The 22,773-nt window shown below is 43.5% G+C and overlaps 1 protein-coding gene across 1 annotated transcript; it reads right to left on the bottom strand.

The window, feature by feature from the left end:
* Positions 1 to 869: 869 nt before the first annotated feature.
* Positions 870 to 18,400, bottom strand: si:ch73-215d9.1 (dyslexia-associated protein KIAA0319). Its single transcript, XM_034288690.1, has 18 exons — positions 17,671 to 18,400; positions 14,593 to 14,664; positions 12,439 to 13,091; positions 10,174 to 10,333; positions 9,954 to 10,016; positions 9,705 to 9,794; positions 7,106 to 7,229; positions 5,308 to 5,510; positions 5,001 to 5,166; positions 4,712 to 4,860; positions 4,454 to 4,605; positions 4,182 to 4,320; positions 3,901 to 4,060; positions 3,660 to 3,796; positions 3,279 to 3,401; positions 3,092 to 3,182; positions 2,017 to 2,108; positions 870 to 1,379 (listed from the first exon to the last, which is right to left on the bottom strand). Exons 2-18 carry the CDS (start codon positions 14,642 to 14,644, stop codon positions 1,222 to 1,224), a joined length of 2,712 nt encoding a protein of 903 aa, XP_034144581.1. The 5' UTR covers positions 14,645 to 14,664; positions 17,671 to 18,400; the 3' UTR covers positions 870 to 1,221.
* Between the last annotated feature and the right edge of the window lie 4,373 nt (positions 18,401 to 22,773).

The raw sequence follows: 22,773 nt of genomic DNA on the forward strand, positions 1-22,773 counted from the left end.
AGATTTTTTATGGGATTAAGGTCTGGAGACTGGCTAGGCCACTCCAGGATCTTAATGTGCTTCTTCTTGTGCTATCCACGAACCATTTTCAATCCCCTGGCTGCGGGAAGGAGGTTCTCTAATGTTTCCACCTCCATGTTTGACGATGGGGATGGTGTTCTTGGGGTCATAGGCAGCATTCCTCCTCCTCCAAACACGGCGAGTTGAGTTGATGCCAAAGAGCTCGATTTTGGTCTCATCTGACCATAACACTTTCACCCAGTTCTCCTCTGAATCATTCAGATGTTCATTGGCAAACTTCAGACAGGCCTGTACATGTGTTTCTTGAGCAGGGGGACCTTGCAGGCGCTGCAGGATTTCAGTCCTTCACGGCGAAGTGTGTTACCAATTGTTATCTTGGTGACTATGATCCCAGCTGCCTTGAGATCAGTGACAAGATCCTCCCATGTAGTTCTGGGCTGATTCCTTACCGTTCTCATGAGCTGCTTGGCGATGGTCTTGTAGCCCATTCCAGCCTTGTACGTCTACAATCTTGTCCCTGACATCCTTGGACAGCTCTATGGTCTTGGCCATGGTGGAGAGTTTGGAATCTGATTAATTGATTGCTTCTGTGGACAGATGTCTTTCTTATAGTTAACAAGCTGAGATTAGGAGCACTGCCTTTAAGAGTGTGCTCTAATCTCAGCTTGTTACCTGTATAAAAGACACCTGGTAGCCAGAAATCTTTCTGAGAGGGGATCAAATACTTATTTCACTCATTAAAATTCTAATACATTTTAACATTTTTGACATTTTATTTTTAATTCTGTCTCTCACTGTTCAAATAAACCTGCCATTAAAATTATATGATAATTTCTTTGTCAGTGGGCAAACGTACAAAATCAGCAGGGGATCAAATAATTTTTTCCCTCACTGTATCTGCTTGTTAAAATAATATATATGGACACAGTATCTCATTGTGCTCCTCACAAAGAGCAACTGCATTCTTAGTGTTGTCATTCAGTTAGTGGTATGTCTGTTTGTAAACTCAATGCTATAGATAGTTCCTTGAATCCTCTAGTCCTCTATGGCCATAGTCCCTTGGGTTTTCCTGTCCCCATGGTGTTTAGTTTATCACTGACTTGCCAGTATTTGAACAGAACACAAGAATGAAAACAAGCACAGACTGTGGCCTTCCTCTGGACACTTCTATAATCCACCCAGAATTCAGTGATTTCCTGTTCATCCAAAGGCATTTCCATTGCGGGCAGCCTGAGTGCTCGTACGGTTTCTGCTCCGGACTGGTTGGCCTCGGCTGAAGATGGTGTCTCGGTCGCTGTCCAGCTCCGACTCAGACATCATGAGGCTGGAGTTGTGCTCTGTGCTCCTGTGTCTGATGTCTGAAGGGGGCAGACAGACTAGATCAAGATCAATAGGCTCTGGTGTTGTCCCATCTCAACTACTGTACTGTGTGGAAAATGAAGGATTATTCAAAACTAAAGTTGGCTCAATGAAAACCAGCATGCACTGTCCCTAACTGAACACACAGAGCAAACATTAAAATATCTATGCTTCTCTTTCTCGGTTGAGATTCTTAATGATCTCAAGGATCTATTCAAGGTCCAAAAATGTGTAATGCATGGCGCACAATGCAGACTTTGAGTAAATTGGGTTTACTGCAGTGACAGGTCATAGTGACGGAATAGAATCTGATAGGTGGATGAGCTTTGTGTTTCTTCACATCCACAAAATGAGATCCACTTCACTTAGCAGGTATAAGTTATTGGTTCAGTGCATTGGTTGCTATGGTTTCCGAGAAGGCTACACATCCTACATTCTTGCTGGAGCCAAAAGCCCAGCGTTTGCTCAAGTACGGGTTTGACCGAGCTTGCTAAGTGATGAATTTAGTTTTCTGAAATACCCTTCAGGAACAGTAGCAATTTCTTTGGCAAGAGCTACGGTGGATCAAAGTAAATAATTAAATGGGACATCCATCAACACAATTGTTTGAACGTGTTGATGGGACAGGAGACTTACTGTATTTGGGCCTGAGCTCCATCCTCTCCTGTTCATCCATGTTGTCCAGTATAGTGTACTTGGTTTTCTTTCTGACCTTAGTGCGCCTCCTCCTAAACATAAAAGTCACTATTATGTCAGTTGATCATACAGTCTCTGAGACATGGTAACTCATGGCTGATCATACAGTCTCTGAGACACGGTAACTCATGGCTGATCATACAGTCTCTGAGACATGGTAACTCATGGCTGATCATACAGTCTCTGAGACATGGTAACTCATGGCTGATCATACAGTCTCTGAGACATGGTAACTCATGGCTGATAATACAGTCTCTGAGACATGGTAACTCATGGCTGATCATACAGTCTCTGAGACACGGTAACTCATGGCTGATAATACAGTCTCTGAGACACGGTAACTCATGGCTGATCATACAGTCTCTGAGACACGGTAACTCATGGCTGATCATACAGTCTCTGAGACACGGTAACTCATGGCTGATCATACAGTCTCTGAGACACGGTAACTCATGGCTGATCATACAGTCTCTGAGACACGGTAACTCATGGCTGATCATACAGTCTCTGAGACACGGTAACTCATGGCTGATAATACAGTCTCTGAGACACGGTAACTCATGGCTGATCATACAGTCTCTGAGACACGGTAACTCATGGCTGATCATACAGTCTCTGAGACACGGTAACTCATGGCTGATCATACAGTCTCTGAGACACGGTAACTCATGGCTGATCATACAGTCTCTGAGACATGGTAACTCATGGCTGATCATACAGTCTCTGAGACACGGTAACTCATGGCTGATCATACAGTCTCTGAGACATGGTAACTCATGGCTGATCATACAGTCTCTGAGACACGGTAACTCATGGCTGATAATACAGTCTCTGAGACACGGTAACTCATGGCTGATCATACAGTCTCTGAGACACGGTAACTCATGGCTGATCATACAGTCTCTGAGACACGGTAACTCATGGCTGATAATACAGTCTCTGAGACACGGTAACTCATGGCTGATCATACAGTCTCTGAGACATGGTAACTTGTGTGTCTAAGAAGGAAGGTGACCTTTTGCAGCAGTGGACACAGGCCCAGGTGACCGTCACAATAAGAGCGAACACCATGAAGGAGAACAGGATGAAGTAGAGCACCCGCCACTCTGCCGGACAGAAGAAAGAAGTGTCACAGCGTCTCACAACAAACAGGTTGCAACTAGTAGAAAATGCTCTCAGCACTGATTAACGATATAGCTCACCACAGTTGCTCTCTCCGTCACCAAAGAAACGGCGAATCAGGTTCTCCGTCCAGAAGGGGTCACATACGCATGACTTTGTGATTGGGTCGCACGAACCTCGGCCAGAGCAGCGGAGCAAGCACACTGGGTGAACCCGAAACACAAACACCATCAGCAAATACCAAGGCTGTAAGCAGACGGACAGCCCTCAAACCAACCAACCAATTAGATATAACAGGTAGACTAACTAACTCTCGGATGTAATATAACAGTAGTACAACGTGACACATTTTATAATTGGTGGTCTACATACGGTTATGCTGTTTGTCCTTGTTATAATGCTTTCTGATGTAATAATGACGTAGCATGCGAGACAGTGAGGTGAGGTGTTCCGGCACTCACTGACTGTATCCACTCTGAGGACCCTGAAGAGCAGGAAGTCCGTCTTCCCCCTCAGCAGTTGACCACGGAGCACACTGGCCAGCTTAGAAGCAGAGACTGGCCCCTCAGGACCCTGCACTGAGAACCTCAACACTGTGCTACACACACACACACACACACACACACACAGAATAAACATGAACTACACAGCCATACCACCATAGTGTGAATAAGAGATATTAGAGATCTTGGGCAGTGGTACCTGATTTCTGAGTGCCCCCACAGGCCCCTGGAGTGGATGTCTTTGTCCATGACGTGGAGCAGCGCGGCCAGCTGCCTGAGCACGGTGTCCCGCTGAGATATGCTCACCTGGGCCACCGCCACCAGCATCTCTACCTCCACCTCCTCCACACCACCAGGGTCTGTGGTCACACACACTCTGAGAACTGACAGAACAGCCTTCCTACGCCTGAAGTTCAGCTTAATGCCAAGTCACTGAGTTTCCCGTTTTCACAGACTGAAAGCACGCGAGTGGTTATTTACCCGGGCGCACTTCCACAGTGGCTATGGCGGTGTTGCTGCGTCCCTGGGTGTCAGTGACTCGCAGCTGGAAGAGGTAGGTCCCCACCACCAGGTTGGCCAGGTACAGGGAGGCCTGCTGGTCTGAACTATACAACACATCCTGGGGAACCATAGGACAGAGCAGTTCCTACCTGACCGGAGTACTTTCCTACCCCACTGCCCGTTAAGCGGTGTATTCCAAGTTCAAACTGTATTGACCAGAACTCTTAAGTATCAAGACTCCACCCACTCACTCCAGCAGCGGGGCTCTGGCTGTCCCGGACCCAGAGGAAGTGCATCTTGGTTTGGTCACCGTTCGTCACTGAGCCCCTAAGCACCAAGGAGTTGTTGGGCAGGGTGAGAGTATGGCTGCCGCTAGCGTGGGCTACAGGTGGTAGGCTTCTAGCTGAGGGAAGAAGGACAACAGGCCTTTAGATGAATTCCATCATGGTCAATCGGCCATGGTGATGTGTCTCATTAGAAATGTTAATGAGTTGTTCTGGTTTTATTACCTTCTTGAACCCGGACTATAAGCAAAGCACTGTCTGTCACCCCTTCCTGGTCACTCACAGTCAGCTGAAATTTGTAACGGCCTGCTCGGAGGCCTGTTGCTATGGCGACAGCCCGGTCCACACCCTCTATTCTCGACCCCGGAGGACCGCTAGAAAAGAATATAAAAAACAATACCTAAAGACATTCTCTTATGCTCTTCTGCAAAAAATGTCAAAGCTTGCCTGGTCTCGAGAATGATTCTGAACTCAACCGCTGCCCTGGGTGAAGTGTGAACCCCAGTGGCTGTACCTGACGGTGTTCCAGTGGTAGCTGGTGATGCCATGGTCGTCCGTGCTGTGGCTTCCATCCAGAGTGACGCTGGCCACGGGGAGGGTCAGCTGCGTGTTAGGGCCCACTACAGCCACGGGGGCCCGGTTTGACTCCTTGACCTCAGCTGTGGGGGGGCTTTTTCCATCTATGGGGCAGAGCGAAACAAACGATGATGTCCGCTGGCTACATGTTACGGTGGAGTAAGGGAAAGGTATGCGTGGAATCTACGGTTGTAGGATGTGTCTGCTACACTTATAAACCCTGTCACGGCCCTTTTGTCATTTACCTCTCGTCACCGAGGCAACGACAGAGGAGGGGACTGAAGTCGGGTCACCCTGCCAGTGGAGGCGGGCAGTGGGAAGACCAGGGCTGGAGGCGGTCGTGGTGTCATGACTGTGGGTCAGCACTGAGGAGAGGTCCTCTGGCTGAATGACCTTCGCCGTAGCCGTGTTTGAGTCTGACAACCCATCAGAACCTGTCACTGTCAGCCTGAAAACCCCCCGATTCCAATATGTTATTGTTCAGAGACACATGGTACAACCCTGTTTCCCAAAAAGTTGGGATGCTGCGTAAAATGCTAATAAAAATAGAATGCAATGATGTGCAAATCATTTAATCCCTATATTTAATGTATAAAGACAACATGTCAAGTGTTGAAACTCAGAATTTAGAATTTGTAAGTGTTGAAACTGAGAATTTGGAGTATACTGCCAGCAACAAGATTCAAAAAAGTTGGGACAGGGGCATTTGCTACTGTGTTGCATCACCTTCTTTTAACAACACTCTGTAAGCATTTGGGAACTGAAGAGACCAATTGCTGTAGTTTTGCAAGTGGAATGTTTTCCCATTCTTGCTTGATATAGGATTTCAGCTGCTCCACAGTTCAGGATGTCCTTTGCTGTATTTGTCATTTCATAATGTGCCATATGTTTTCAGTGGGTGACAGGTCTGGACTGTAGGCAGGACAGTTTAGCACCCGGACTCTTACTATGGAAACATGCTGTTGTGATACGTGCAGAATGTGCTGAAATAAGCCAGGCCTTTCCTGAAAAATACATTGTCTGGGTGGCAGCATATGTTGCTCCAAAACCTGTATATATTGTATATACAGTATTAATGGTACCTTCACCATTAAGGAAGTGCAAATCACTCATGCCATGTGCAGTAATGCATACCATAACAGATGCTGGCTTTTGAACTGTGTACTGATAACAAGACGAATGGTACCTCTTCCTTTAGTCCGGTGGATGTGGCGTCCATGATTCCCCAAAAGAATATACATTTTGATTAGTCCGACCACAAGACAGTTTTCCACTTCTCCTCAGTCCATCTTAAATGAACTCGGTCCCAGAGAAGGCAGCTGCATTTCTGGATCTTGTTTATATCTGGTTTCTTCTTTGCATGGAAGAGTTTTAACTTGCATTTCTGGATGCAGTGACGTACTGTGTTCACAGACAATGGTGTTCAGAAGTGTTCCTGAGCCCATGCAGTGAGGTCCACTACCGAATCGTGTCTGTTTTTAATGCAGTGCTGCCTGAGAGCCTGATGATCACGGCCATCCAATATTGGTTTTCGCTAACAGAAATTACACCAGATCCTCTGAATCTTTTTATGATATTGTGTACCGTAGATTATATGAGACCCCCAAACTATTTCATGTTGTGATAACTTATTCTTGAATTGTGGCACTATTTGCCTGCGCAGTCTTTCACAGAGTGGTGAACCCCTCCCCATCGCTTCTGATAGGCCTATCCTCTCTGGAATGATCTTTTAATACCCAATCATGTTACTGACCTGTTGCCAATTGACCTAATTAGTTGTGTGATATTCCACCAGGTTTAGTTTTTGTCATTACTCAACGATTCCAGGAAACAATAACATTTCTCAGTTTCCCAGGTACTATTTTCTGTTGAATAAAGGGTTTAAATGATTTGCACATCATTGCATTCTGTTTTTCTTTACATTTTACACAGCGTCACAACTTTTTTGGAAACGTGGTTGTACACACACACACAAAAACCTGGAATTAACTGATAATTCATTTGATTTGAGCCAAAGTCTCGGCTGCAGTAGCAAATCCATACCTGAAGGTGTACTCCCCAGAGGTCCGGTTGGATAGGCTGAGCATCTCTGAGGATCCCTGCTCTATGGATGGACCTCCAACCTGCTCCCAGTGATGCCTGACTGTCACCCCCTCATCAGTATCCTCTGTGGGGTGCATCAAACAAACACAGTCATGATTTAGGCCAAAAATGTTCAACATCCCTTCAACTTGTAGGCAGTGAGTCTTAGACCCATGTCCCTTCCTAGGACTGACACAGCTTCTTGACACCCATATTGAAGTCAAAGGCAAGAAGCACCACAACCTCCACTTTACACTCCACTTTCTAAGCCTGGAGTAGTGCGTGTGAAGAAGTACAAGGTCACACTGGAGAAGCACTCCATTGTGAATCAAGAGAAGACCATAGACATATTCACACTCTTCCCAGCAGTATCAGCCAGGACTGGATCTCAAACTTTTGATACCTCTTAAATAAGAACAGTGCTGGGAGAACAGGGCACCAAGGATGTGCTCCACACCCTCTACTAGGGGAATGGAAAGCACCCAGCTCTCTTTCCATTTCCTCACAGCAATGCAGAACTTGTCTGATTCATTAGATATGGTACAGTATGGGCTGTATCATGCTGTGCTGTTTGTATACCCATCTCTGTGATCCCTGTTGATAGACAAAATTGGCCAAAACTTTTATTATTCAAAGAACTGCTTGTGTTGGGAATGCTCTAGAACCTGACTGAATATGAACACACTATATATTTCCATCCTTCTCACATGCATAGTGTATGTACTTAACTGTTTACATGCATTTCACTGAGTTTGAAAGAAAGTAGTGTGTGATGTGAACACATTTAAATATACACCAATCAGCCATAACATTCTGACCACCTGCCTAATATTGTGTAGGTCCCCCTTTTGCCGCCAAACAGCCCTGACCCGTTGAGGCATGGACTCCACTAGACCTCAGAAGGTGTGCTGTGGTACCTGGCAACAAGACGTTAGCAGCAGATCCTTTAAGTCCTATAAGTTGCGAGGTGGGGCCTCCATGAACTGTGTCACCCATGTCCTGCACATCCCACAGATGCTCGAATGGATTGAGATCTGGGGAATTTGGAGGCCAAGTCAACACCTTGAACTTGTTGTTGTGTTCCTCAAACCATTCCTGAACCATTTGTGCTTTGTGGCAGGATGCATTATCCTGCTGAAAGAGGCCAATGCCATCCGGGAATACCGTTGCTATGAAAGGGTGCACATGGTCTGCAACAATGTTTAGGTAGGTGGTACGTGTCAAAGTAACATCCACATGAATGAAGGTTTCCCTGCAGAACATTGCCCAAAGCATCACACTGCCTCCGCTAGCTTGCCTCCTTCCCATAGTGCATCCTGGTGCCATGTGTTCTCCAGGTAAGCGACACACACTCACCTTGCCATCCATGTGATGTAAAAGGAAACGTGATTCATCAAACCAGGCCACCTTCTTCCATTGCTCTGTGGTCCAGTTCTGATGCTCACATGCCCATTGTATGTGCTTTCGGCAGTGGACAGGGTTCTGCATGGGCACCCTGACTGGTTTGTCGCTACACAGCCCCATACACAACAAACTGCAATGCACTGTGTGTTCTGACACCTTTCTATCAGTACCAGCATTAACTTTTTCAGCAATTTAAACTACTGTAGCTCATCTGTTGGATCGGACCAGACAGGCCAGCATTCACTCCCCACATGCATCAATGAGCCTTGCCTGCCCATGACCCTGTTGCCGGTTCACCACTTTTACTCCCTTGGACCACTTTTGATAGGTACTGACCACTGCAGACCGGGAACACCCCACAAGGGCTGCAGTTTTAGAGATGCTCTGACCCAGTCATCTAGCCATCACAACTCGGCTCTTGTCAAAGTCGCTCAGATCCTTACGCTTGCCCATTTTTCCTGCTTCTATCACTTCAACTTTGAGGAAAGAATATTCACTTGCTGCTTAATACATCCCACCCACTGACAGCTGCCATGATAACAATATTATCCGTGTTATTCACTTCACCTGTCAGTGATCATAATGTCATGGCTGATCGGTGGTCACCTGAAGGCATGTGTGTGTATGGATGCATTGTGCATGCCTATGTGTTAAAGGGAGTGGAAGGGAAAGTGTGCGTGTGTGTTTGTGGTTGTGTTTCGGAGTGATTAGGAGCGATTAAGTCTAGGCGTGTGTGCACAATTGTAGCATGTCTCCATTTATTTCATATTGGGTTTTACAAACTTTAATGACTCTTTTATTTTTTTTAATACTGAAAAAGCACTGCAAACTATGAATTAGTTATTCCCCAAAAAATGTAGATGTCTGGATAGCTATTTCACTGAGCAAAACATACATACTATTCCTGAGTTGCGTGGTTGTCCCTCCTAATCTATTTGAGGATGAATGCACAAACTGTAGGTTATAAGATGGAGTGGGTAAGACATAAATGGGCCGTTAAGCTGAAACAGGGGCGCAAACCAGCCTCTGGCATCAGCTGACTGAAAACAACACATAGCCAGAGTGAAGGGTTAGGATGCCAGCCTATTCTAAAAAGGCAAATTAGGCTTGTGTGTTCGTTATCGTGGAAATACAACTACAATGGTGTCATACATACGGCTGCCGTTGATGAGGGCGTAGCTGGCAGGAAGCGGAACCACCTGGGTGACTGGGAGGGCGACAGCATTGGGCGGTTGGGTCCTCGGCGCTGTAAGATAAGAGCAGTTCCATCAACAAAGACTTTCATCAATGTGTGACTGCTTTGTGCCGTTTCTAATTTGTCAATTCGGGACATCTTTTACAGATGATGCACGTAGAAATCCTAGTGTTTAGGACTGTACCAGATTCCTAGTGTTTAAGACTGTACCAGTTTGAGGTTCTGGGTGGACAGACGCCACCGGCTCCACTGGGTCTCTGGGCAAGGTTAGCGCTACAGGAATGTCAGATTGAAACAAGGACAAAAGTTTGAGACACAAACAATCTTAAGATGGAAATGTTACAGGTAGTAACCAGTAGAATACAGAGAGACTACATACAATCTAGTCATGAAATGAAAATAAACTATAAACAAAAACATACTGCAGTACCTGTATGTATGGATGTGGTCAGGGGTGATGCTCTGAAGAGATACGATGGGCCTTCAGTGGTAAGGAAAGTCCTTTTTTGGCTTGGTTGGGAGGAGTCAACATTCTGAGTTTCGAGTGTTGGCCCAGAACTGGTTAATAACATGTTTTGTAGTCCACTATCCTAAAATAAAAGAACATAAAATACATTAAAGTACATACGGACTGAATTACAAAACTGAATTTCCAACTTTCTGGGAATGGCTGAAGAAGGGATGCTCTACTAAATCATTAAGGGGAATGTAAAGGGCAGGAAAACTGAGAGAAGGTGACTAGAGATCATTTGATAGCAACACACACATGCCGATGGTCAGCTGTTTGAATCATAACTATTCAAGGAAGTAACCCTGTTTTAAATGTCCAAGTGATACAGTATGTCCTACTGTGTCCTTACAATGGTTCCAATTTTGAGACATAATGATTTTCCTTTGCCTATTAGTCCAACTGTCTAAATCCCATTTTCTGTGTTAGGATCAGTGGAACTTATGGAACATAAACATCAACATATAGTTAGGTCCGGAAATATTTGGACACTGACATAATGTTCATAATTTTGTCTCCGCCACCACAATGGATTTGAAAAGAAACATCTGTGCAGACTTTCAGCTTTAATTCAAGGGGTTGGACAAAAATATCATATGAAACATTTAGGAATTGCAACCATTTTCATACACAGTCCCCTAATTTCAAATGTGGCTCAAATGTAATTGGACAAATTAATAATCATAAATAAAATGTAAATTTTTATTACTTTGTTGAGAATCCATTGCAGGCAATGACTGCTTGAAGTCTGGAACCCATGGACATCAATCGCTGGGTTTCCTCCTCTATAATACATGGCCAGGCCTTTACTTTAGGTATCTTCAGGTGTTGTTTGTTTGTGGGTCTTTCTGCCTTAACTTTTGTCTTCATCAAGTGAAATGCATGCTTAATCAGGTTAAAATCAGGTAATTGACTCGACTATTGCAGAATATTCCACTTCTATGCCTTAAAAACTCCTGGGTTTTCTTTCACAGTATGTTTTGGGTCATTGTCCATCTGAAAGTGAAACGCCATCCAATCAACTTTGCTGAATTTAGCTAAATCTGAGCAGACAATATATCCCTATACACTTCAGAATTCATCCAGCTGCTTCTGTCTTCTGTCACATCATCAATAAACACTAGTGACTCAGTGCCATTGGAAGCCATGCATGCCCATCCATCACACTACCTCCACGTGTTTTACAGATGATGTGGTATGGTTCGGATCATGAGCCGTTCCAAACCTTCTCCATACATTTTTTTTCTTCCCATCATTCTGGTACAGGTTGCTTTTAGTTTCATTTGTCCAAATAATGCTGTTCCAGAACTGGGCTGGCTTTTATAGATGTTTTTTGGCAAAATCTGGCCTTTCTATTCTTGAGACTTATGAATGGTTTGCACCTTGTGGTGAACCCTCTGTATTTGCTCTTGTGAAGACTTCTCTTTATGGTAGACTTGGATAATGATATGCCTACCTCCTGGAGAGTGTTCTTCACTTGATAGATGGATGATGTGAAGGGGTTTTTCTTTACCATGGAAAGGATCCTACAATCATCCACTACTGTTGTCTTCTGTGGACGTCCAGATCTTTTTGTGTTGCAGAGCTCACCAGTGAGTTCTTTTTATCTCAGAATGTATCAAACTGTTGATTTGGCCACTCCTAATGTTCCAGCTATTTCTCTGGCAGACTTTTTTTTCTGCAGCATACAACATGGCCTGTTTCACTTGCATTGATAGTTCCCTTGACTGCATGTTGTAGCTTCACAGCAACAGCTTCCAAATGCGTATGCCAACCCTGGAATCAACTCCAGACCTCTTACCTGCTTAATTGATGAAGACATAATGAAGGAATAGCCCACACTTGTCAATGAAACAGCTTTTGAGTCAACTGTCCAATTACTTTTGGTCCTTTGAAAAAGAGTTGGCTACATATTAAAGAGCTGTAATTCCTACACACTTCCTCCAATTTATCCCATATTCATTATTTAACTGTAACCTGAATATATTTTGGTAAACAGAAACCAAAATAACAAAACCTGTCAGTGTCCAGTTATTTCCAGACCTAACTGTATTTAAGCCAGTATAGTTTCTGCCATGTCCTGACAAGCCATGTTATTCTCATAACATCTGCAACCTTATCCATAATGTAATGGAGTCATAATGTATTGAGTCAGTATTTATGCCCATTGCTCTGTCTGACTCTTACTTGTTTGTTTTCAGGTGTAGTGTCAGAGGTGGGGCCACTGGGTGGTGTTTTCTGGTTGATAACTGCCTCCGCAGAAGGACTGGTCAGGCTGCTCTCAGACCCTTCTGTTGCAAACCCCATCCCCTCAATCCTGCCTTCGCTCTCTGATAGGTTAAATCCATCCTTCCCTTCCAACAATTCAGGCCAGTCTGGAAGATCCCTGCCATTATCCTCGGGTCCAAGTTCACTCTCAGGGTACTCTACATCAACCCTCCCTGGGTCACCAAAATCTGTCTGTGCCCCATCTAACAGGGCTAGATCCTTCAGGGCCTCAATGTCCCCTGAGGGGCGGGGCCTCCAATGACCAGGGTGGGGCTTGCCCCTGACCAGGGACATCAGGGTCTGGGGAGGTTCCCGCTGCAGGAAGGCCAGATAAGAGTCGACTCCAGGTCTGGGTCTGGGCTGGCAGTTCTCCCTCCGCTGGCAGCTGAGGATGTAGCACTGCTGCTCAAACAGCCAGGCCAGGTCACAGCCTGGCAGGTCACAGCAGGCCCCGGCGCAGGCCGCCAGAGACAGGACGCCGGGCACCCGCAGGATGGTGCTGCTCTTCAGGGCCGGGGAGACCACAGCTTCTGAGTAGGTTCGTTCCTGCCAGCACTGCAATGCCACTGCAGCTACAGTACAGAGGAAAGGGAAGAAGTGGACAAGCAGACCCCTTCCAAATAGACTAGTCCACTCAACAAGCTTCTTGAGGACATTTAAGAGTGCACAGCTGGGTTCATTATCCTGCTACTTATTGTTAATTTAACACCTCTCAACCCAACGCAGTTCTGTAATAAAAAAACTAAGAATCTTTGGACACATGGATATTTAAGCCGACCACATTCATTGATAAAGGAAACCCAATCAAACAAATCCTATAAACAGTCCAACTTTGAATCCATTTATGTAATTAAAATAAATGCAATTTCATAGTGCAGAAAACATAAGTACACCCCATGCTTCAATAACTGATGTTGCCCCCTTCAGCTGAAATAAATGTATGTAGTTGTTTCTCGTAAATGTCTGTTAGTTGCTTACATCGACTGGAAGGAATTGTTGCCCACTCTTCTTGACAGTACTGCTTCAGTTATGTCATGTTCGAGGGCTTTCTTGTATGTACAGACTGTTTCAAGTCCCCCCACAGCATTTCAATAGGACTGAGATCTCTGCTTTGACTCTGCCAGTCCATAACCCACCGTTTCTTAGTGCAATTCTGAGGTAGCTTTGCTTTTGTGTTTTGGATCATTGTCCAATTGTAAGATCCATGTTCGGTTTAGCTTCAGCTTTTTGACAGATGTTTTGACAGTATTCACCAAGTTTGGCATTGTGGCCAAACAACTTCACCTTTGACTCATCTGTCTAGAACACAATGTTCAAGTAGTTTGGTCTATACCCAGGGGTTGTCTGGCAGTCATGTCTTAATGTTATTTTTTAAGAGCAAAGGCCTCTTCCTTCCTTCCTTCCTGACTTCCCATTTAGGCATTCTCTTTCTGACAGTTGACATAGATTGTGTTATGACAGGCCTGTTGATCCCTTAATGTTGCCCTGGAGTTCTCAGAGAATTGTATTAGGATCTTTCAGTCAGCTCTTGGGAAGACCTGTTTTATGTAGATAAGCAGTGGTCTGGAGTTTTCTACATTTGTAGATAATTCATTGGACAGTGGAATGATGTACTTGTAACCATGGGCATAAATATACTTGTAAAATCATGGGCATAAATATTCTTTCTTCTGAGGGCCTCTGATAAGTATTTTGATCTTGGCATGATGTGTTACCACACACCCATATGGATAAGACCAAACCAGACTGAAAAGGGGTTTACTAACTTTTTCTGCATATGGAAATTGCATTTTTGTTTATTTTAAATAGTTAAATGGTTTCAAAGTAAAAACAAAAGCTGTACGATTTGTTAAACTACACTATTAATGAAAGTGGTAGGAATTTAACTTAAATATTCATGTGTCCAAATACCAAAAAGACAACTTTCCAGGGGGTACACTTTCCAGATGACCTTTTGCAAATCTGAAAGTATGTATAAACATGAGAGCTGCTGGTTAACTTCATGAATGCCACAGTGCAACACGAAAAACTTCAATTTCACTTAAGCTCTTTTTTTTTAAAGATGTTCCTAACCTTCCACAAAGAGCAGGATGAGATAAAGATGCAGGTGAGCTCCTGGATCCATGATGAACCAGCCTGACAGATCTAAACCATGAATAGAGAAGAAATTAAAGACACATGACATGTTTTCCCAGATAATAACAATGACAAATAATAATTGAATATCCAACCAATCGATACATTGTCCCAGATAATGGTGCACCTTATACCACTGCCACTGGGAACTGTGTAGAATCCCGCCTCTAAACAATAACATGACTTGTCTCTTCCTCGTCTTCCCTTACCAAATGAGACCCAAATAATATTAGCATGTCCAGGGTGGTTTAGGGTGGGAAGTACTGCGAGTTCGAAAGCGAGTTTAATGAGATTACACGTCAACGCAAACTGATTGACAGACTGGAGAGTATGTTTAAATGGGTAATACCTCTGGCACTCAGATAAATGTAGTAAAAAATATTATTTGAAACTTTAGGTTAAAAAATTTACAGTAGATGTGAACTGGTCACTTTTGCTGGTTTGTATGCTAGTTACAGTAGAAATCTTACACATTGCCCCTCTTACTGTGTTACTTTCTCATATTATGTAAAATACTGGGGTCACTACTGAGAAGCCCTGATTCACACCTACATCAGGATAAGATTTTATCTATTTCCATTTTAATAATGTCATCATCATCATCTTCCGCTTCATCCGGGGCCGGGTCGCGGGGGCAGCAGTCTAAGCAGAGATGCCCAGACTTCCCTCTCCCCAGACACTTCCTCCAGCTCTTCCGGGGGGACACCGAGGCGTCCCCAGGCCAGCCGGGAGACATAGTCCCTCCAGCGTGTCCTAGGTCTTCCCCGGGGTCTCCTCCCGGTGGGACGGGACCGGAACACCTTCCCAGGAAGGCGTTCCGGAGGCATCTGAAACAGATGCCCAAGCCACCTCAGCTGACCCCTCTCGATGTGGAGGAGCAGCAGCTCTACTCTGAGCTCCTCCCAGGTGACCGAGCTTCTCACCCTATCTCTAAGGGATCTCCCAGCCACCCTGCGGAGAAAGCTCATTTCGGCCGCCTGTATCCGGGATCTTGTCCTTTCGGTCATGACCCAAAGGTCATGACCATAGGTGAGAGTAGGAACGTAGATTGACCGGTAAATCGAGAGCTTCGCCTTGCGGCTCAGCTCTTTCTTCACCACGACAGACCAAAACATCGACCGCATTACTGCAGAAGCTGCACCGATCCGTCTGTCAATCTCCCGTTCCATCCTTCCCTCATTCGTGAACAAGACCCCTAGATACTTAAACTCCTCCACTTGAGGCAGGCACTCTCCACCAACCTGAAGTGGGCAAGCCACCCTTTTCCGATTGAGGACCATGGCCTCGGATTTGGAGGTACTGATTCTCATCCCCACTGCTTCACACTCAGCTGCAAACCTTCCCAGTGCATGCTGAAGGTCCTGGTTTGAAGGGGCCAACACGACAACATCATCCGCAAAAAGCAGAGACGAAATCTTGTGGTCCCCAAACCTGACACCCTCCGGCCCCTGGCTGCGCCTAGGCCTTTGCCCTTCTGTCCATAAAAATTACGAACAGTACCTACACATTAAAGGGGCAATATGTAAGAGATAAGTAATGTTGTTGTTTAGGGCAGAATTTCTGAAACTTTGGGTCTTGGACATGTTAATCATGGGTCACAACATGTCAGAGGAAATGTATAATTATGTAATTAGCACTGGAATTCATTTGGTCAAGTACAATCGCAATGTCTGTTTAGTGTACTCTGTGCTCAGCACTGCTCAGTTCGGCTATGCGAGACGGAGGAAGATGCCCATGAGCTGTGGTTTAGATCTACTCTTTAAGTCAGTCACGCATTCCTAGTCGCCATCACTCACTGCTAGCATCACAAGTTGTGAATCAATTGCCATGAAACACAAACACAGTGATGAGTTTCTCGCACTCGGTTTCATGAAAACATTTAGAAATAACTAGGAGTTATGTGTGGTGTTGTACTTAGTAATGAGTCATTCAAAATGAACAAATTACAATGACACCTCCAGATAAAACATCCACAGGATGTTCTTTCAGAACAGGGCAGTCACATTCAGGAAAAGTTGTTCTGACAGTGAAAAGTAAGTCTGCTAGCAAGGCATTGTTGTCATTTTATAACAGGTGACAATAAGCAGAAATATGGGTACTAACAGTTAACTTTACTCTCTCTCTAACACTAGATATTAATTAACTTGTTCCTGTACACAGCTAGCTAATGTGCTAAAGTTAGGCAACATTAACTAAGAACCTTTACCAAATTAACTTTGCCAGCTGATATGATAAGAAAATGTAGATTTTTTTAAATATAAAAATTGGTATTTAATTGCTATTTGTTTTAGGCATAAGGACAATGATAATGGAAACCACTGGCATAAGTAATGGCAAAATATGTAAGTGCTATATAAAAATGCAGTGGAGAAATGATTTCTCCACTGCATGGCAACTTGGGTAGAATTGCAGAAAATAAGCTGTCAAACTGCAAAACGTTCTCCCTAGACTGTTGCAAAATGTGTAGAATTGCAGAAAACTTGTTTTTAAACTGCAAAGTTTTCTTTACGCCCCATTGTGAAATTATTAGAATTGTAGGAAATTAACTTTAAAACTCACAGACGTCAAGCAAGGGCCACCCCAAAAAATATATTTGAGCTTGGGTCCCAGGAATGGATATAATTTTTCATTTGGGTACCGGGATTAAAAAGTTTAAGAGGCGCACGGTGCCCCTTTAAGCACCAAGGACAGCAACCACCCTCTGGAAGGAAGGTGGAGGAAAATATGAGAAATCATGAAGCCCTCGGTGGCTGAAATAACTTGTGTCAACAACCAACTATTTTCTATACTGGGAAATGCGTGACAGTGAATGGGGTATGCTACACAGTAATCTACACCCTACCATATTAGCCTACTGTTCTCCAGAAAGATAAGGAGTTAACAGCATTCAAAAGGAGCACACAAATAATCGATTTTAAATAGAAACTACTAAGCAAGACAAAGCCTATTAAAATCATCCCTCGACCACTGTAAATGTCTGCTCATGTTACACTGTATAGCTACTGTGCCACTCACCAAGAATGAAGGACGAAACGGCGATGTATCCTAATAGCAGTTGTCCCACTTGGTATAGCGACGTTTTCAGAGACCGTGTAATTTGTGCAGTCGAAATGTGCCTAGCTATTCTAGGTAGCTACAGTCTTGTTTATTTTACGCCGGCTACTGCACCATGACCATCCTTGCAGCTCCCATTCTTCTATTACCGGTAGACGTCCTTTGTAGCTTTTGGGCGCAGCCGGCTGGGACAATTTGCGCTGCAGCTAAGAAAATGTAGCTAGTGTATCCAGAGTATTACATATTGAGAGAAAGGCATGCCTTGTATCTCGCCATCGCTACCAGCCCTGGGGGGTATTCCATTAACGCCGCTAATGAAATCCGCGCTTAATTGAAAAAGCCAGGCTTGAATGAAAGCCAGCTTCCACTTAAGGCTCAAGCCGTTCCATTAACACACTTTAGCCGTGTATTGACAACGTTAACTCAAACCAGGCTTGAAAAAGCTTGAATTGTGCACCCGCACGGAGTACATATGCAGCCCAGAACAAGCGATCATCGAAATGAAGATACCATGTCGCAAAAAAGAAGCGAAAACTAGAGCGGTGTTCTTCTCAACAGCGGAACAAACCCTTACTGAAGCGACTTTATGAAGAATTAAAGGAGACATCCCCAAAAAGGGCATTACTGCCGCAACTGACAAGGCGAGGGAGATAGCGTTTGCAAAAAATGGCTGACAGATTAAATGCGTAAATCATACTAGCCTACTAATTGTTACATTTTTTATAAATTAACATTCAGATCAATAGATAAGTAGGACTGGCTATATTATCAGTCTAGATTATATCAGATGTATGATCAATCAAAATTAATTAGGTCAACTTATGCAAACTGTCATAACTACAATGCATTTACTCTTAATTAGCCCAATTCGGTGAGGCTTCAAGCGATCTGACCTATTAACACTTGGCCTATATTAATTCTTGGCTGTTACATCTCAGGGGCCAACTGAATAGCCAAAAAAGAACGTGGCAACAGCTTTGATATTACAGCTTTATTAGATATGAGACCGCATAGAGAGTGACCAATGATGTGGCACACTTTGCTTGGCAGAGCATTCATTTTAAATTGCTCAGCATGACTAAGAAGAGTTGATTGCAGTGGTGTCTTTCAAAATGTAAATTCCAGTTCCAAGTTATCTCAACATTGCTCTCATTCCAGAAAAATATTTTTAACTTTGGGCCTGACAATGTGTGAGGTTTCAAATCTGGTTTTGCATAGGCCTTCTGCAGCTACATGTTAGTGATATGCCATACTGTTGGGAAAGGAAATACCAGATATGTATCTGATTGATCTGTGCTGATAAGGTAAAGTGAAACATTATCTCTGTACAGTACAGTTACTACTTTGTGTGAGGCAGACGCTGAAATTGACATTTCTGTAAACAACTGCCATTGTAATAGAATTTCAATCAAAAGAAGTGTTGACAACCAAACTTATTTGATCTATTTTCACAGATGTGCACAATTCATCCAAATCCAATTATTACTATTCTGCCTGACAGTGTGTGGACAGATACCCCTAGTAGATGCCTGTACGATGAGGCTATGGAAAGATTTTTGATCGTCTGCCTCCACAGGTCCAGATGTGGACGGCCATGCACATGGCTACAGTCTATTGCGCCTCTAATATTAGGGAAGCCTGAAAGAGAATTACATTAATACACAAGCTTGTCAACCTTTAGGCTACTTTACATTTATTTTAACTGTCACGTACCTGCAATTGAATAAAATGCCTCCCTGATTCTTTGTGTTCCAAGATGACCAGGGAAAGGGATGAAAGTATTCAGGTACTGCTTTAGAGCAAGACATACCTTTATTTCCCAGTATGCAGTTGCCTTTGTAAGACCTTCTGCATCACCAACACTGTACAAGAAAGTCCCACACATGCAAAGAAATACAGAGCTATGCAGACAGACTGAACAGTGGTCAAGGCTTGGCTATGGTAAGTGTGGTTCCAGCAGACTGCATAGGTAAACTTTACTGGGCCTACTGAACCTGTACCTCTCCCACAGATATTCATTAGGGAGGCCCAGTGGATAACTTGTGAGTTGGGGCTGGTGGTGTAAACGCTTTGTGTAGAGTCTGAGCACCTTCATCCATAGGGTTGTTGAGGAATGGGCATGACATCATTGGTTGCAACTCGCTGGTCTTTAGATGCACTGAGTATATAGTCTGAATCCCAAATCGCATAGTTGCATACTATATAGGGGAGAGCGGGGTATGTTGTCAAATTTTTCACACTGTGTTACATTTACAGGGCACAATACATCACAATGCTATAAATGTCATACCAAATGAAAGAAGTAAGTCTTGGGCACATATTTTGTATTCATTACATCCTCATATCTTATTTCAGTATGGAGTTGTAGACTGTTAAATAGAGAGTGTTCACTTGTGACAATTTGCCCCATCAGCGTGTAAGTTGTCACACTATGTAGGGTAAGTTGTCACATTGGATTATCAACAAATAAGAACACAACTAATTCATTGTGAATATTGATTTCAAATTTAAACCAAATTAAACTTCATTAAAGAACTCAAAATGAAAACAATCATGCCTAGAGGATCTGGCAAATCATGTCTGTCAATCAAAACAATAATGCTGTCATAGCAACTGCAACTTCACCTGCCTCATAGCCTTTAGCATTGTCAGGTGGTGTGCTGTAATTCTCTGTCTTTCTTTTATAATATTTTACAATCTTTCTTTCCTTCCCCACTTTTTTCATTCCTTCCTTCCTTCCTACGTTCCAAAACACATTTCCTCATCGCAATTGCATATTCATTACAGGCTTATTACACCCCCCCCCCCCATCTACTATCCTGGTTTCCACAATGCAATTCATAACATCACTCTAAATTAATGACAGCGTATGAAGTAGTGTATGTGTGGATATACTGTCTCTTACAGTAGGCAAGCAGTGTGTTAGTAGACACACACACAAACACACAGACGTGCCAGAGCCTGTCTTGTGTAGGGTAGTCCAGGGAAATATCAGCTGCTTCAAACTATACATCTAAATAATAATCAATTTACAGTAACATTTAATAATATTATCAGAGCTGATTAAAAAGTATTACAATGGTTTTTGAGCATGTTCTATGTGTCTGTGTATACAGGGGCAAGTGAAAACTTGCCCCAAGGTCGTTGAGACAACTTGCCCCAAACTGACATGCGTGTTAATGTTGTCTAAATCTCTAGTTTAGCTCAACATAGGACTGCAGATAAAGTATCAAAAGACATGTTATTGTCTCCTCTACTCAGTTAAAAATTATAATTTTCTACAAGTGGCACATTTTTTCTTTTGAAGGGGAAAAATAAGAAACTTGTTCTCACATCAGATTAGAGTGATCTTGATCACATGTGAACAGGAAGTTGACCATAGAACTTGTAGTCACAAAAAGTAGCTATTTGATTTTTGAGAGAGCACCTCTAGTGTTGGAAATATGAACAGTGTGAGAAATTACCTGTGTGGAAACCTTAAAAATGAAATTGCTTTGGCAGCGTAAAGTTCGTCTTTAGTCTTGCTAGCAATTGCTCAATTCTTATGACTATTCCAAGTACTAAAATACGAGTATTACTGGATTATATGCTTTTAAAACGGCCTGTGACAAAAGCCATACAGTTCAGTTCAGATGCACAAGAAATATTCGTCAGTTTAACATGATTAATGGTGTCTAGCTAAATATTCAAATTTGGCGTGATGTTAATGTGTGACAAAATGTAATGTTGAGACACAATATTATGACAAGGTAGGTCTCACTCAGTCCCGATACAGTACGTAGTTTGCCATCATCCATGAAGTACGTACTGTATGTAGTATGCGATTTGAGATTCAGCCATATTCTTGGCCTATGTCAATTAACTATAGGCTTTTGAAGACAATGGAATTGGTAAGCCATGCTTTTCTTATCTTGTTTATTTCTATTGATATGTTCTTTGGAACTAAATGAAACATGTGAATTCATGCTTGGTCACAATGACAAAAAAAAGTCTGAGAAAAAAGTCTGAACTTATGTTTCCTAACATGGACAAGGAAAAAAGTGATACGAGTGAGAAAATACACAGAACATTCGAAACAGCTAAATTAAGCTTGAAAGTTAGCCTGCGAGGGAGCAGGCTAGTTCAGAGGAATAGCGTCATGCTGGTAACATTAGAGATTCCGTAGCAACAATAAGACTTCCGGTTTTCGGATTTTGCCTTCAAAATAGAACTCCGAGGTAAAACGCGATTTTAATAATATTAAATGTATCGATTTTGACACTTTGCTTAGTGTACACTCACCTTAAGGATTATTAGGAACACCATACCACTACTGTGTTTGACCCCCTTTTGCCTTCAGAACTGCCTTTATTCTACGTGGCATTGATTCAACAAGGTGCTGAAAGCATTCTTTAGAAATGTTGGCCCATATTGATAGGATAGCATCTTGTAGTTGATGGAGATTTGTGGGATGCACATCCAGGGCACGAAGCTCCCGTTCCACCACATCCCAAAGATGCTCTATTGGGTTGAGATCTGGTGTCTGTGGGGGCCATTTCAGTACAGTGAACTCAATGTCATGTTCAAGAAACCAATTTGAAATGATTTGAGCTTTGTGACATGGTGCATTATCCTGCTGGAAGTAGCCATCAGAGGATGGGTACATGGTGGTCATAAAGGGATGGACATGGTCAGAAACAATGCTAAGGTAGGCTGTGGCATTTAAACGATGCCCAATTGGCAGTAAGGGGCCTAAAGTGCGCCAAGAAAACATCCCCCACACCATTACACCACCACCACCAGCCTGCACAGTGGTAACAAGGCATGATGGATCCATGTTCTCATTCTGTTTACGCCAAATTCTGACTCTACCATCTGAATGTCTCAACAGAAATCGAGACTCATCAGACCAAGCAACATTCTTCCAGTCTTCAACTGTCCAATTTTGGTGAGCTCGTGCAAATTGTAGCCTCTTTTTCCTATTTGTAGTGGAGATGAGTGGTGGGGTCTTCTGCTGTTGTAGCCCATCCGCCTCAAGGTTGTGCGTGTTGTGGCTTCACAAATGCTTTGCTGCGTACCTTGGTT

Source organism: Esox lucius, chromosome 20, assembly GCF_011004845.1.
Source record: "Esox lucius isolate fEsoLuc1 chromosome 20, fEsoLuc1.pri, whole genome shotgun sequence".
Lineage (NCBI taxonomy): Eukaryota > Metazoa > Chordata > Actinopteri > Esociformes > Esocidae > Esox > Esox lucius.

Excerpts from the sequence above, each read along its gene's own strand:
- si:ch73-215d9.1 (XM_034288690.1), bottom strand. The coding sequence starts at position 14,644 with ATGGATCCAGGAGCTCACCTGCATCTTTATCTCATCCTGCTCTTTGTG. Across the intron at positions 7,230-9,704 it reads CGCCCTCATCAACGGCAGCC|AGGATACTGATGAGGGGGTG; the intron begins GTATGTATGACA and ends TGCACCCCACAG. Across the intron at positions 1,380-2,016 it reads GGAGCTCAGGCCCAAATACA|ACATCAGACACAGGAGCACA; the intron begins GTAAGTCTCCTG and ends TGCCCCCTTCAG.